The sequence below is a fragment of the Gambusia affinis genome, linkage group LG08, assembly GCF_019740435.1.
Source record: "Gambusia affinis linkage group LG08, SWU_Gaff_1.0, whole genome shotgun sequence".
Classification (NCBI taxonomy): Eukaryota; Metazoa; Chordata; class Actinopteri; order Cyprinodontiformes; family Poeciliidae; genus Gambusia; species Gambusia affinis.
In genome coordinates, this window is record NC_057875.1 from 22196474 (window position 1) to 22210638 (window position 14165).

General features: G+C 40.0%; 2 protein-coding genes across 4 annotated transcripts in view; both read left to right on the forward strand.

Annotated features, from left to right (window-relative positions):
• si:dkey-82f1.1 (DENN domain-containing protein 2A) overlaps positions 1-10714 on the forward strand; it is a 33509-nt gene extending 22795 nt beyond the window's left edge. For 2 of the 3 annotated variants that reach the window (XM_044125765.1, XM_044125767.1), the window contains 16 exons: positions 404-516; positions 597-797; positions 1055-1148; positions 1774-1818; positions 2035-2222; positions 2669-2778; positions 3299-3368; positions 3624-3701; positions 5333-5473; positions 5607-5755; positions 7393-7570; positions 7678-7719; positions 7854-7959; positions 8680-8985; positions 9254-9340; positions 9805-10714. In XM_044125765.1, the coding sequence (XP_043981700.1) occupies positions 404-516; positions 597-797; positions 1055-1148; positions 1774-1818; positions 2035-2222; positions 2669-2778; positions 3299-3368; positions 3624-3701; positions 5333-5473; positions 5607-5755; positions 7393-7570; positions 7678-7719; positions 7854-7959; positions 8680-8985; positions 9254-9340; positions 9805-9836 (1940 nt within the window). In that variant the 3' untranslated portion in view covers positions 9837-10714. The remainder of the gene's footprint in view (positions 1-403; positions 517-596; positions 798-1054; positions 1149-1773; positions 1819-2034; positions 2223-2668; positions 2779-3298; positions 3369-3623; positions 3702-5332; positions 5474-5606; positions 5756-7392; positions 7571-7677; positions 7720-7853; positions 7960-8679; positions 8986-9253; positions 9341-9804) is intronic. The other variant, XM_044125766.1, reaches the window with a different exon arrangement.
• Positions 10715-13711: 2997 nt separating this feature from the next.
• Positions 13712-14165, forward strand: part of LOC122835743 (transcriptional enhancer factor TEF-3-like) — a 40818-nt gene continuing 40364 nt past the window's right edge. Inside the window, exon 1 of the mRNA XM_044125037.1 lies at positions 13712-14096. The gene's annotated coding sequence lies outside the window, so the exon portion shown is untranslated. The remainder of the gene's footprint in view (positions 14097-14165) is intronic.

Here is a 14165-nt window from a genome sequence, read left to right on the forward strand (position 1 = left end):
TCTCAGAGATTTATGCGTTGGTCATATCAGCCAGCAACATGGAAAACGCTGCACTGTACTTCTTTGTTTTTTTTCTTTTGAGAGATTAGGGCTGGACTGAGTGGCTGTCTTTGTTTGCCTGCGCTCACATCTGGTGGATAGATTGATAGAGCAGAGTAAAGAGTTACAAAACTCTGTTGCTCCATATCTGCAGGGGAGCACTTGCAGCTACAGTTAGCATCAGCTCTTCAAACATCTGTTCATAGAAACATGAGTCAGGGCATCGTCTCTTTGGTGACGGCTGGAGCATGAATCACCTGGCTGTACAAACACGGCTGATAAAGAGTGCTCATCCGCTCTGAACTTGTTGTGGAACCTAGATATAATTTCCTACCATTGAATGAAATAAATCTGTGTCCTGAAGATCCGCCATGCAAGGAGAACCCTTACGAGGACATCGAGTTGGAGCGAAGCTGCATGGGAAGCAAATGTGTTTCACCTGTGTCATCTTCGCCTGTCCCTGACACTCCTACAAAGGTATCTGATCACCTGGGGTGCATTTCTACATATGCCTGAATTACTCAAGCAGTAGAATACGTTTATGTCTCTTACCCCAGCAGCTACCGTCCAAGCCTGGCTTCTACCGGCAAAACTCAGAGAGACGAAGCGTCAAAGTCCCAGAGCTGCGCAAGACCAGCAGAGACACTGGCCTCCCTTCTCCCTCTCGCATCAGCCCCCCCTCAACACCCAGCAGCCCTGACGACACCCCATGTCTCTCTGGAGACCCTTACAATCGTAGACGAAGGAAAATCCCAAAGGTATGGAAGCCTGGCAGGCCCCTCTCAAAGCTTATGGTCTATGATTTATGGCCAAGTAATGTTTTTGAGCCGGTCTACTCATGCCTCTGTCAGGGAATGAGTAACACAGCATGCCGGAGGATTGTTTTTTTTGTTGTTTTTTTTGGGATGTGCGCACACCTCGGAAGCCCTCAGTAACGCTTTATTAACATGATTTGGCATGGAAACTGAGTTATCTTCTGTAAAGTTAAAGGTGAACGTTTCTTTGTCTATTACAGATGGTGCTGAAGATCAATGCCATCTTCGAGGCACGAAGAGGCAAGAAACACACAAAGAAGGTGTCTCAGTCTGCAGAGTCCAGCTCAGGAAGAGGTAAGCCTTTGATTACCGTGCAAATGACAAAAAAAAAAATCCAAACAATTTTTATACATGAAGCATTTAAAGTCAGAGTATACCTTCCTCTAAAATGTTTCTTTTCTTAGTCATTCTACCCCTTTTTATGTATTTCTAGTTGCCTAAAGGCAACATTTTCAATATAAAAAATCCTAAAGTCCCACTGCCAAACCAACAGTATTCCCAAACATCAGAAAAATACTACCATGCAAGATAAAGTCATACTAATACACAAACTGACACATGGACTTAGAAAACTGGCATAAACCCAACCTGATCATCCAGAATAGCAAAAATAATTACATAAATATGCACACCTGCTGAATCGATTAAAAGAGAATACAGAGAATTGATTTGGTCTCCATTAGTGAGACTTTCATCTAAGAATGTTTTGTCAAAGTTTGCCATCCAAAACATCTCGATCTCTCTGACTCTTTCTCTGTGACAAACTATTTTTTTTAGGCTAACCTACTTAGAAGACAACTATCTTTGCGGTAGCAGCTAGAGCTGCAGAGCTCATTTAACTGAACCATATAAAATGCTGTGATTTCTATTTTCAGTCTTTTTACTCCTCTTCTTGTCTCTTCTTTTAATTCTGTGACAGAGGAGAACAGCGAGTCAGAAAGCGACAGCGAAGAGAAACTGAAAGGTGAGAATTTCCCTGCATGCTTTGTGCATAAAACCCATCTGTATAAACAAATTGAGGTTTAAATGGAACTGATTGATTTCAAAGTTGTTTGTCATCCCTGTGCGTATTTAGCACCACAACACTGGACTACAGTGTGCTTTTGACTTGCTCAAATGTGTGTATGTTTGCACTAGGAGGATGTATTCAAGTGAATTAAACGGTTTTGCCCACCTTCAGCTCACAGCCAGCGCCTGGTGTCACTGCAGTCCATGCTGAGGCAGACGGGCCGGTACCGGACCTTGGAGAGGGATTTAATGGAGTTACAGGAGAGAAAACTGTTTGAGTATTTCATCGTTGTGGCCCTCCACAAGACCAAAGCTGGAGTCCCGTACCTGCCAGAAGTCACGCAGCAGTTTCCTCTAAAGGTAAAGGATTATGGGAATGCTTCTGAAGACTAGGCTGACCCTTTGTCTTCTTGTTTTGTTATTGTCTTTAGGGAATTCTAAGAAAACTCCTACTGAACATCAAATTCTGGGGATGAAAAAGTGATTCAAGCATTTTTCTGTAAACCTTCTGATTGTTCAAACAATGCTGTCTTATCTGTAATGAAAAGGAGCTTAATTTTCACCATGAGGGACAATATTAGTCCCAGTGGCATCCCAGAAGATTTTCTTAAGGGTTGCCAGACCCGGCCTGTAAAACCCTTTAGAAGGACAGAACCAGAAAACGTGAGGCCAGTAACTGTTCTACTAGTGATTTCTTAACATGGAAATTTCCCCCTGACTGAGTTCCAATTCAAGGCTTTTTACTCATACAAATACAGCAAAGAGTGTTTGTGATGGATTTGACTCGTTGTTTCTCTTCCATTCAGCTTGAGAGGAGTTTTAAATTCATGCGGGAGACGGAGGACCAGCTGAAGGTCATCCCTCAGTTCTGCTTCCCCGACGCCAAAGACTGGGCCCCGGTCGACAACTTCCCCAGGTCGGTCCGAGTCCGAGTGCTGCCGCACCGCCACAGCATTATCAGAAAGAAAACACAATACAGTGGAATTTCCTGGTGTAGTGGTAATGACTACCTGGCTGTGAGGGGCCTAAAGAGCTGACCGAGCAGCTTGTCAAAGTGACCCGTCTGTCTTTAACTACAGGGTACTGGAAAATACGAACACCTGGAGTGTTGCATCTGAATCACCTCTCACTGTCCGCTGTTTAAAACGGTCTGTGTAACGCGACACCTCCGCTCTGAGAAGCGATGACGTGTTTTTTTTTTGTTAACGATGATGGATAATAATCACCTGTTCCAAAACATCTGACAGCCAACCAACATACGCAATTTGCTCCAAACTGGCTGAGACTTCATCCTGTCAGGAAGGTCGATGAGCTTGAGCTCTGGAGTCTGTGTGTTTGCACTGTGGAAATTTCTCCTGAGGGCTTTTCAAACGATCACGGTTGTATCTTTTTGTTTTGTTCTCTTGTTTTTATTTATTTATTTTTTACATCCACAGTGAGACGTTCTCGTTTGTACTGACTGGTGAAGATGGAAGCAGGCGGTTTGGCTACTGTCGCCGTTTACTGGTACGATTAAATAAAGTCTCTGTAGCGTCGTCTAACTCTGATTTGTTCTTCATTCTTATGGAGTTATCTATATAAAATCCATTGCTTCTGGTGCACCAATTAAACATTTCTGTTGCTTCAGCCAAAAAAAAACAAAAACACCCAACAACTTAATGGATTTGAATAATTGTTGTAATTCTTGAACTGTTTTTATTTTGGGGGTGCTGAGAATTGCTCTAAAATCAGGTAATTTTGTTTTGTGTTGTCTGTTCATAGCCCAGCGGAAAAGGCCGAAGGCTCCCAGAGGTCTACTGTATCGTCAGCCGCCTGGGTTGTTTCGACCTTTTCTCTAAGGTAGTTAAGCCTTCAGTGGGATTAAGCGCTTAAATTATTAGATTGACCGTAGATAAGATGAAGTTTAATCACAAAGTTATTTCCTTTTTTCAGTTTCTCTTCTTAGCAGGTTTGGAACACTATTTTTTTATTTATTTATTTTAGAAATCATGTTCTCTTGTCTTTCCCGTTTTGAGGAATGGGCCACTTTGTCACATGTTGTTTATGCCAAAAGAAAGCACTAGACTCAATTTGACTTCTTTAGTCAAATTGAGACTACAGTATGGCTGAAAAACTATTTTAGCTGCATTTCCCCCCCCCACACACTCACATTAATAAAACTTGGATTATTCCAAAACTTTAAGTGTGAGATTATAGTGCTGCAATAAAAGATTCATAAATTTTTAAGGGTTACTTTACACATCTTCACCAGGGGCTCCAGTTAATTTGACAAGCGCTGCAGAACGTTCAGGCCTACTAACTGCATCCAACGGCTTAAAACGGCACATAGCATTAAAGCTGGCGTACGCCAACCCAGAACCTACACCCTATTAAAACCACACCACCCCCGGTGCCCACTGAACCTCACCCACTCGTCTCTCTCTGAACCTTGCAGTTCTGGCTCCGGTTCAGCAGCACATATGAAACGCAGATGGCTTGGTTGCCACTGTGGAAAAGGTTCCCTGTAATGAGTTGTGGATTTATCTGCTTCCTCAGACGTGCTCCCCATGCAGTGGATGGAGTTTAATTTGTATAGATAAATATAAGTGGTTATTTTAGATTAAAAAGGAGCTTGAGGGAGGAGGGGGGGCTGGTTTACCACAACTTGATTAAACTGTGAGTGCAGATGGACTTTAAAATGTTAATTTATTATTAGAGGATTTGAAATTCTGCGGGTGTTTTTTTTTTTTTTTTTTTCCCAATTTTTTTCACCTTCTGCCTTATTAATAAGCCTGTGTGTTCTGGATGTTTGCTTGTAGTAAAAGGAAGTTTCACCCAAGATACGGTACTTGAGCTGCACGGTTTGATCTGAATTCTAAAAAAAATTAAATAAAAAAAGCACTTCCTGTCCTCCTATCACAAAGATAAACATGTAGGCCTCGTTAAACTCGTTTCACTGATCTTTCTTGTTCAGGTGTTACTAAGATTGACCTTTTCGGCAACAACACACTTTGGGTTTGTTTTGTGTAAAGCAAAGAGTGACTATTTGGAACTTCATTCACACAGCTTTAAGCAAGGTAGAGGACCTGTGTTGCTGTGGGCCTGTTCCTCTTTAAAACTTTGTGCACTGGGTCACAAACTTCTTAAAATATCAGGGTTTTTGGTTAATAAATAGTTAACCAGAAAGAAAATTAAGCATCTTCTGTGGATATATTAGTTACCAGATCTAGATCTTAAAGAAAACCTTTGGGATGACGTAAACAGAGGACCAATGATTGATCCATCTCTGAGTGTGATGTCACTTTGTTATAGGTGAAAACCATTTGCTTTCATATTGATGAAATTAATGCGTCTATTGCAAACAAACAAACAAACCAACTCTTAAAATTAGTTTTAGGTTCTTTTGCAATGTCAGTGTTGCATGTGAGCTCTGTTTGTACTGCATTTAGCGTTCAGTTCAGCGTTTTGTTTTCTTTTTCTTTTTCTTCCAGATCCTGGATGAAGTGGAAAAGAGGAGAGCCATCTCTCCTGCTCTTGTGCAGCCTTTCATGAGAGGCATTATGGAAGCTCCCTTCCCCGCCCCAGGAAGGACCATCACTGTTAAAAACTTTTTGCCTGGCTCTGGGACCGAGGTCTTTCTTTTTTTTTTTTCTTTTTTTTTTCCCCCCAGTAATTTACAATCAAACCATTGAAAGTGACGTAAATGGCTTTTAAATAAATCTACTTATCGGATGTGCTTATTTTATTAGACTTGCTTCCCCACAGGTGATACAGCTGTGCCGGCCGTCTGACTCCCGTCTGGAACACGTGGATTTCGAATGTCTCTTCTCTTCGTTGAGTCTCCGTCTGCTCCTCCGGGTTTTTGCCTCTCTGCTGCTGGAGCGGAGGGTCATTTTCACCGCAGACAAACTTAGGTTGGTTCCTGCACAAGCATCCGACAGAGGATTGGCACTGTCGAATAGCCAGCTGCTAAATACTCCCTGATAATGTAAAAATAAGGAAGGAGAGACGTCCAGATAGCCAGCAGTCGAAGGATGGGAGGATTCCAACAGAGTGCGAGAGGAAGGAATGTTGTTGTGTTCGACATTCAGTTCTTCAATGGAAATCTGTCGTGGATGCCAGATAGGCTGCTGTGAAGCGTAACTTCATGGTTACCAGAGGGGCGCTGCAGCGTCGTAACACACACAATATTCACTGAGAACTGAGTCTGGTTTTTATCTGACATGGAGCAAAAGCTCAGCAAATGGACCGCTCTGACCTCATGTGTTTGGTTCTACTGACAATGTCAACGTCAACCAACAGGCTTTTCTTTATAATGTTTCGCCTAACTGTTTGAAAAAGCTTTAGAAAGAGGCTTGCGCCACCGTGTGGTGGAAACTAGAACTTTAGGAGCCACGGTGCGTTGCTGTCGAGTTTAGGGAAACTCTTATGTTTGCAGTACAACTCTGAGGGATTTTTACAACTGTGTTAAACTTATTAAAGTAGCAGTAGATTTACAGAGCTCAAAAGTAATGCCTTGTGTGTTATGGGGCAATAACCGTGACAGTGTGTGCTATAATCAGTATATATCATCAGTTGCAGTCATAAATTCACTCCAAAGTCATGTTAACTTTTTCGAGGCGTTTAATGATTTTTCTTTTCCATTTCTTTTCTTTTTTAATAGAATGAAACAAAAACTGAAGTTTGAGCTTACTGCAAATTTCTCTCATCCCCCACAGATGTATACAGGCTATAAACGTATCCTTATTTATGCACGGACTCCAACTGTATTCATTTGAAAGTTGCGGCTCAAAAATCCATTTTAAAGTCACCACCAGGCTCCCGAAGCCATTTTGTGTGGATATTTGATCACTTTTCTTAGCCGAAATGGAAGCCTACTATTAAACCCTGACTGCCTGAAGTTATTTAGTTGTATTAAAAGAAATATATTTTTATTCTAAATTAAGTAGATTTGATTTGAATTTTGTATGTGCAATCAATAAAAAAAAAAATTATATAATAAATTACGCTAATTAGGTAAGTTATGCATAATTTCGTTTAACTGTGGCCACTAGATGGTAGCAAAGAGCTTTCAATAAGACTTGGTATGTGTTGAATTTACATTAACAATAAATAGTGCTAAACACACACAGTCAGTCTATATTACCAATGTGTATTCAATACTCCTTAGCCATATCAAGTTCTCAAATTTGAATATTTTTGATATTTATTTGCATTTTATTTTATTCTATTTTAAATGTAGAGCTCAAAGGTTCAGTAAGGAATTTGGCCTGTGACGTTCTTCAGTCAGAGGCTTCTTACAGACCGCTGCAGAAGGTCTTTCCTGTAAACCGCCATCATGATCTTCAACTCTTTGAAGAATCCACGTTCTTTCATTTCCTTTTGGGAATAATAAAGTATTTTTGAATTTGAATTGAACAACTAAACAATTTCCTTCCACTCAAAGGGCAACAGTACTTTGAATTAATTCTTCGGTTGTGTTTTGCAAAATAAACGTTCTTCCACGTGCAGTTTGACACCCGCTAACGCCTCGCCTTGTGTCTTTCCACAGCACTTTGTCTCAGTGTTGTCATGCAGTGGTGGCTTTGCTCTATCCCTTCACCTGGCAGCATACATACATTCCCGTTCTCCCACCGTCCATGTTGGACATAGTCTGCTCCCCGACTCCGTTCATAGTGGGCCTCCTCTCCAGCTCTCTACCTCGACTCAAAGAGCTGCCCATAGAAGAAGTAAGAGTTGACTTTGATTTGGGTGTTGTTGCGGTGCCCTTGACTCTTGACAATTTCCTCTGTTGAACAATAGCTCAGGAAAATGACGTCACTCTCCCTCTGTTCAGGTCCTGGTGGTCGACCTCGGCAACAGCCGCTTCCTACGTCAGGTAGCAACCGCAGAGGCAAAGAGAGAGCGCTGCAAAAATCTGCTTTGGTCCATGGAGGTGTTGGGGATGCAACTATATCTAGTGCTCAAGTGAATGCGACAGGTTGACTATAAATCTGTTTCGTTTCCCTGCAGCTGGATGATGAGGACTCGATTCTTCCTCACAAGCTGCAGGCAGCTCTTGAGCACGTGTTGGAAAAGAGAAGAGAGTTGGCCAGTGAGAAAGGAGACCTGCCTAATGGTGACTGAACAAACTCATATGACTGTATGTCAATCATTATTAAGGCAGAGGAAGCACAATGAGAAAAGGGAATGTTTATTTCCTAACATACATGCTTAATTTTTTTTCTGCTTGGGAAAACTTTACATACAGCTCTGTCACGATAACAAATTTTACTGGACTATAATTTGTCCCAGAACTTATTGCAATAAATAATAAAATTGTTATTTTGAGACCATTTTCAAGTATTACAATAGCAATAATGGCATGAAAATCCAAGAACATGTTCTCAAAGATCAACAAACTTTAAATTCTAATGAACATTTAAACGCTGGAACTGAAAAACATTTGGAATATCCAAAATAAATGAAGAAAACAGGAACAACAAATAAAATGAGTTATGAAGTCTCTGTAAACAAATATTATTAAATTTTTTTTCATTTATAATGCAATTAATTGATTTATTGTTTATTGTGACAGGCCTACATACAGTACAGACCAAAAGTTTGGACACACTTTCTAATTGAATTCAACTGTACAATCATGAAGGTCACATCAACTTGGAGCCTTTATTGGTGCTTTTGAGTCAAACTCTTCTGCAATACCACTACCTCAGACTTTATTTATTGGTTCTGTACATTTTGACTTCCTGTTCAGGACTTTAGATTGTGAATTATTAGGGTTCAAATCATTTCACATTTTCTGCTTGCGCTTGTTTTCCAAACGTGTAATCCCCTGCAGACTCCAGCTCTCTGGGCGCGGTGGTCTCAGAGGCCTTCGTGCGTTTCTTTGTGGAGATGGTGGGCCACTACTCCCTTTTCATGAGCGGATCGGACCGGGACGACGAGTCTCCTTCCTCGCCCATCCCGTCCTGTCCCTCCGCCTCGTCGTTTCAGCGGGAGGCCTTTCGGAAGGCGGTCACGTCCAAGAGCTTGAGACGGTTTCTGGAGGTGTTCATGGAGACCCAGATGTTCAGCGGCTTCATCCAGGAGAGGGAGCTGCGCAGACAGGGCCTCAAGGGTACAGATTTGGTCCTTTGTAGCCGTGGTAACACGTCCTTGCAAAAGCCTATAGTATAGTCCTTGTGCTTTATTATGCTTTTATGTGAAAGCCCAGAACACTTTTTTCATAGAGACACTCTAAGAAGGAAAACAACCCTAAACTATCAGCCAGTGTTACAATGGTTTCCATGTTGAGGAGGCGTGTTAACAATTTAAAGGAATATGAATGTTTTTGCAATGCACAATATTTAAGCTTGCACTAATTTCTACAAAACATCTGACTTTGAGTTAGTAAACCAATATTTTGTGTCCAGGTCTATTTGAGGTGAGAGCACAAGAGTATCTGGACTCACTACCCGGTAGCGAACAAAGAGGGGTAAACAAGTTCCTCAAGGGGCTGGGTGAGATTTATTTTTATTACCTTAGCAAGTCGGCATGTGACAGAGCATTGGGGTCATTTTAAAACATACATTTTGAGAATAAAGTCACTACATTACGAGAATAAAATAATAATTTTACAACTTTATTCTAGTAGGTTTAGTCAAAATAGTGTAAGTGTTACACTATTTTGACTTTCTTCTTGTAATACTGTAACTATTCCATTATATTATGGCTTTATCCTTATACTAGTTTATTCTCATATTAGGACTTTATTCTTGTAATTTTATGACTTTTTTGTTCTTGTAATACTTTGACTATATTCTCATAGTATTATGGTTTTATTCTCTTCAGTTTTTAACATTTATTTCTTCTTAGTATGACTCCAATACTCTGTTGTGGCAGGACTTTGTTTTTCTCTTAAAAAATTTTCTCTTTGTTCCACTTCCTGTTACGCATTTGTTGTTTTTTTTTTTTTTTTTTTCAGGGAACAAAATGAAATTTCTGTCCAAAAAATGAAAGCCTGAGCAACGCAGTCGTCAAGAGGAAGCACGATGGAGAGGACGTCCCCCGTTGGACACGCGGGGGGACGGAGACGCGTCTTTCAGTCAGAGGAACCCTCTGAAATGAACTGGATTCATAATCTGTGAAGATGACAGAATCTGGAGGACAGTTGGGTCCAGTTCTCAGCTTCGACAGCTCGTCCCATTGGTGTTGTGGAGACCGATATTTAGTCTTATAATCAATGGCAAACAATCAATGTTTTACAGGTTAAATTCTGTCTCTGCAGTGTATCACTGGACAGCACATTGCATTGTAAATGTTTTAGCGAACAGCGTCCTCAGTGACTAATAATACCAGCCATAACCCTGTGAAGAGAAATGCCACTAACGTCCAATGTTGTACAAGACATTAATTTACATTACTGCTTTTTTTTTTTTTTTTTTTTTTTTTTTTGCCATAGAGGCTTTTTATGACTATAACAGTACAACTTCTTCATCAACAGGAGGCTTTTAAAATAATTTATGTCGCTTCTAGACAGATCTAATCTTTTATTTTAAAATTTGTATCCTCGCATAAGTGCAAATGAATCTCCTGCAGTTGGTTGTAAACTTCTGAAGAGTTTTAGTCCAGACATTTTGTAGACCACTGTGGGAATATTTGTTACCTTTCACCTTTTCTGGAATAATAACATCCACCACGGTCGAAGATTGAGAGGGTAAACAATGTGAAATGTATTTTTTGGGGCGTTTTACCTGAGTTTATGTGCCAACAATTAAACAATGATATATATTGTAGATGAAACAGTGTGACTATTGTATAAAACAACTAGAGATGTCTTAAAGTTTTAGTCATAAAGCATTGAAACTTAATAAATAAAGTGATTTTAAGTTTGACAAATGACTATTCATCTCTTAAAAACAGCAACACACACACAGGCTGGCTCTCTGCAAAAATATTTTTACATCCCTGGCGAATATGTGTAGCATGCCTTCAGTTCATCTTTTACTGCAGTACCAAACATTTCTTTGATTTACATTTTTAAACCCGGTAATTTTAGAAACTTAACTTTGTCCCATAGAGCAATATTGTTCATGAAAAGTGCTTTTAAACTAAGAATATATGTATGTATGTAGGTATATATGGATACATTTCATTTTTTAAAATAAAGACAACATACCCTTTGTTCTGTCGGCATTGAAGACTAGCTCGAGTTGAAACGAGGGTTTGACAAACATAAAATACAAAACTGTGGACGATCAAAAACAGGGGCAACTGAAGTTGCATGAGAGTAAACATGCTGTCCCTTCTAACAGAAATGAAAATAGATTTATTGGTCTGTTAGATTATAAACTGTAGAGAAACTCTGGTTACGAAACGTGGAATACGTTTCTTCTACCGGACAAGCCTCCTGCAATAACGACAACATCCACTAGGAGGCTCTGCGACACTTTAAGTGCACTTGTTGCTTCTCAAGGCCCAAAGTTCAGAATAACATTTGAGACAACAATGCCTCCATGTCTTTAATATATTGTGCAACACGCCGAAGTCCACCATATTGTCAACTTTCTGTACTCTTATAATGGTAGCAGACCTCACGTAGCATATTAATAATAACAACAATGTTCCCTGTAGGCCACAACCAGACCAGTCTTATTGTGAAAAGCATCCTATTTGATAGCTTTACATTTTAAATCACATGTTTTGTCGAAACTACTGACTTCAGTCACATCTCAAAATTATTCTTTTGGGCTTTAATACACTAATTCACAAAATAGCTGTTCAGACTATTTTTTTACAAAACACTTCCTGCTACAATCAAGGAGGCAGCCATTAAAATCTACAACATTCTTTTACATTTTTTTAAGGACATATACCTTTTCCCCTCATTCCAATTCATGCACTAGAGAAGGTGAAGAATGACCCTTTTTCTCTTGTGAGCGAACCTTCTCTAATACACGTGGTATCCGCTAGGGGGCTCTCCTAGTCATTTGGTATCATCAAGCACTTGTTGCTTCTCGGGGTCCGAAGTTCAGAGCCACATCTCAGTTGTAGCTTCAGGATAATTTAATAAAATAACAATCACGACTAGAAAAATTTGCATTTGTTATGAAAATGCAGTGTGAACGCTGTAAGCTGAATGTTTTTGGTGAAAATTGCTGAAGCATTGAAGTCAACTGCAGAAGACATGCAGAAATGTAAGAAAAAATGCCTGTACAAAAACTGCTTAAAAGGTGTAAAAACTTTCAAGTAATGCAAAAAATCCCACACAGAGTATTAGAAATTGGTGCAAAACAGTGCTTACAAAGCTAAACTGTACAGTCACAGCAGTTTATTAGGTGAAATGAGAAAAGCTGGCTAAAATACTAATAATAGCATCTAGGCTAGCACTAGCATGCTAGTTGACCACTGTTGACCTACAGTGACATACTCCATGCAAAGTCAAAAAAGCCCATGGAAAAGCTAAAACCAGCTAAGAAGCTAAATTCAGCTAAAAAAAACCTAAAAGTTTCTAAGCTAACACTAGCATGACGATATTAAAATTCACTCCTATTACTTCAAGGTCAGTAAAATATACATTGTTTTCAGCTCTTCTATGACATGTTACTTCCCTGTTTGCTGCTGTATCCATAAACATTGATCAAAATAGGAAAATATAAAGTATTTAAAGAAGAGATGCGAGTTTAATTGAGATAAACTTATTTTCACGTTCATACTGTATTACACTTGTGCTAAGTGTTTGCCCTCTTCCTAATTTTCCATTTTGGCATGTTTGTCACACAGTCCATTTTAGATATCAGTCCAAGACAACAGAGGTAAACACAGTTTTTAAGTGAAGATGTTCGTCAATAAGGGAGAAGAAACCCTGCATGGCCCTGTGTGAAAAAATGACTTCTCTGTTAAAACCCAGCTGTAGTTTGCCATACCTGAGTACACTGTCTCCAGCCACACCTGTTCTCGATCAGGTCATCACTTAAACAGGACCTGCCTCACAAAGCGACATACACCAAAACATGCTCAAAAGCTGGATGTCATGCCAACTGCTTTCCTACGCTTTTCGACTCGATTCTCATCTCGCTTTACTGCTCTTCTGGGCTTTCTCCCATTGAAATGGATTTCTCTGGTAGAAATGGATTTCCATGTTTTATAAATATCATGTAAAACACTTAAAAATAAGAAAAGCTATATTAATTGGCTTAGTATTTGCACATTTGAATGCCTAAGCGTTGCGCTGAGTGTGGATTCCAGCATCTGTGACGCTGCTTGCGTCCCAGCATCGTTTTGTTTTACAAATTAAGCACTGCCTATAGCTGTGACACTCTTTGCTGCCCAGTGAACTTTACATAATCCTGCAGTTCATTTTATTTTTCCAGCAAAAGCCCTGTCCGTGTCTTCCTGAAATCAGTAATCAGGTAATCAAACATTTAATCAGAATAAGTGCTTAGAGACAGATGGTGAATCCAACATGTACAACCATGTTGTGCCTGCAGCATTGGCAGAGTAGTGAGGAGAAACAGGAACTCAAGAGTGTGAATGTCTTGCAGCTTAAAAATAAAACCAAAGCCCATTAAAAGTGAACTTGGACTCTTTCAATGGGTTTTGGGTTAACTGCTTGTAGTAGGTGATGACGCTGATCAGTTTGAAAACACACGCGTAATTTTTGTACAGAACTTTACAGAATATTATTCCCAACAAGAAAAATATATTAATCTAGTATCTGTCAAGTTCTTTTTTCGCTGTTAACATGGTGTCGTGTCATTAACAATATCAATTTATTTGAAATAATCTTTTGTAATAATCGCCATCCCTCGTCGTGACGTCACGCGCACTATCCTCGGGGGCATATGTAATATCATTACTCACGATGTGATTGCCTTTCGCTTTGCTTTAGTTACTTCTCTTCTTCAGAAACCCTCCTCCTCTTCCTCCTCCTCTTCGTCGTCATTACGTGCTGACCGGTCAGACCTCTCTCCCCTCCCCTCTTTTCCTCCCTTGGTCTTTTTCTCTGGCTTTTTCCAGGCTTCATGTCATACCACGGCTAATTCCTGAAATTCCTGCCCTCCTTGCGCTTCAAACAGCGGGCTCCAGGAAGGAGACGAGGCAGCACAAAACAAACAAAGGAGAGGAAAAGAAGAAAACACAACAACAAACAAACAAACAAAACAAAACAATCGAGAAACAGCTAATTCAGCTTCTTTTTTAATTAAGACAGAGATAATAATTGCTTCACCTGCCTCCCTGAACGCGCCTGTCGGACTTGCCATAGAGTTTCAGCAGGTAAGCTACTTCAGTGTTTAGCTGTTTCTTGTGTCCAGGGTGTTTTGTGCTTCTTTTTCTTCTTCTTGT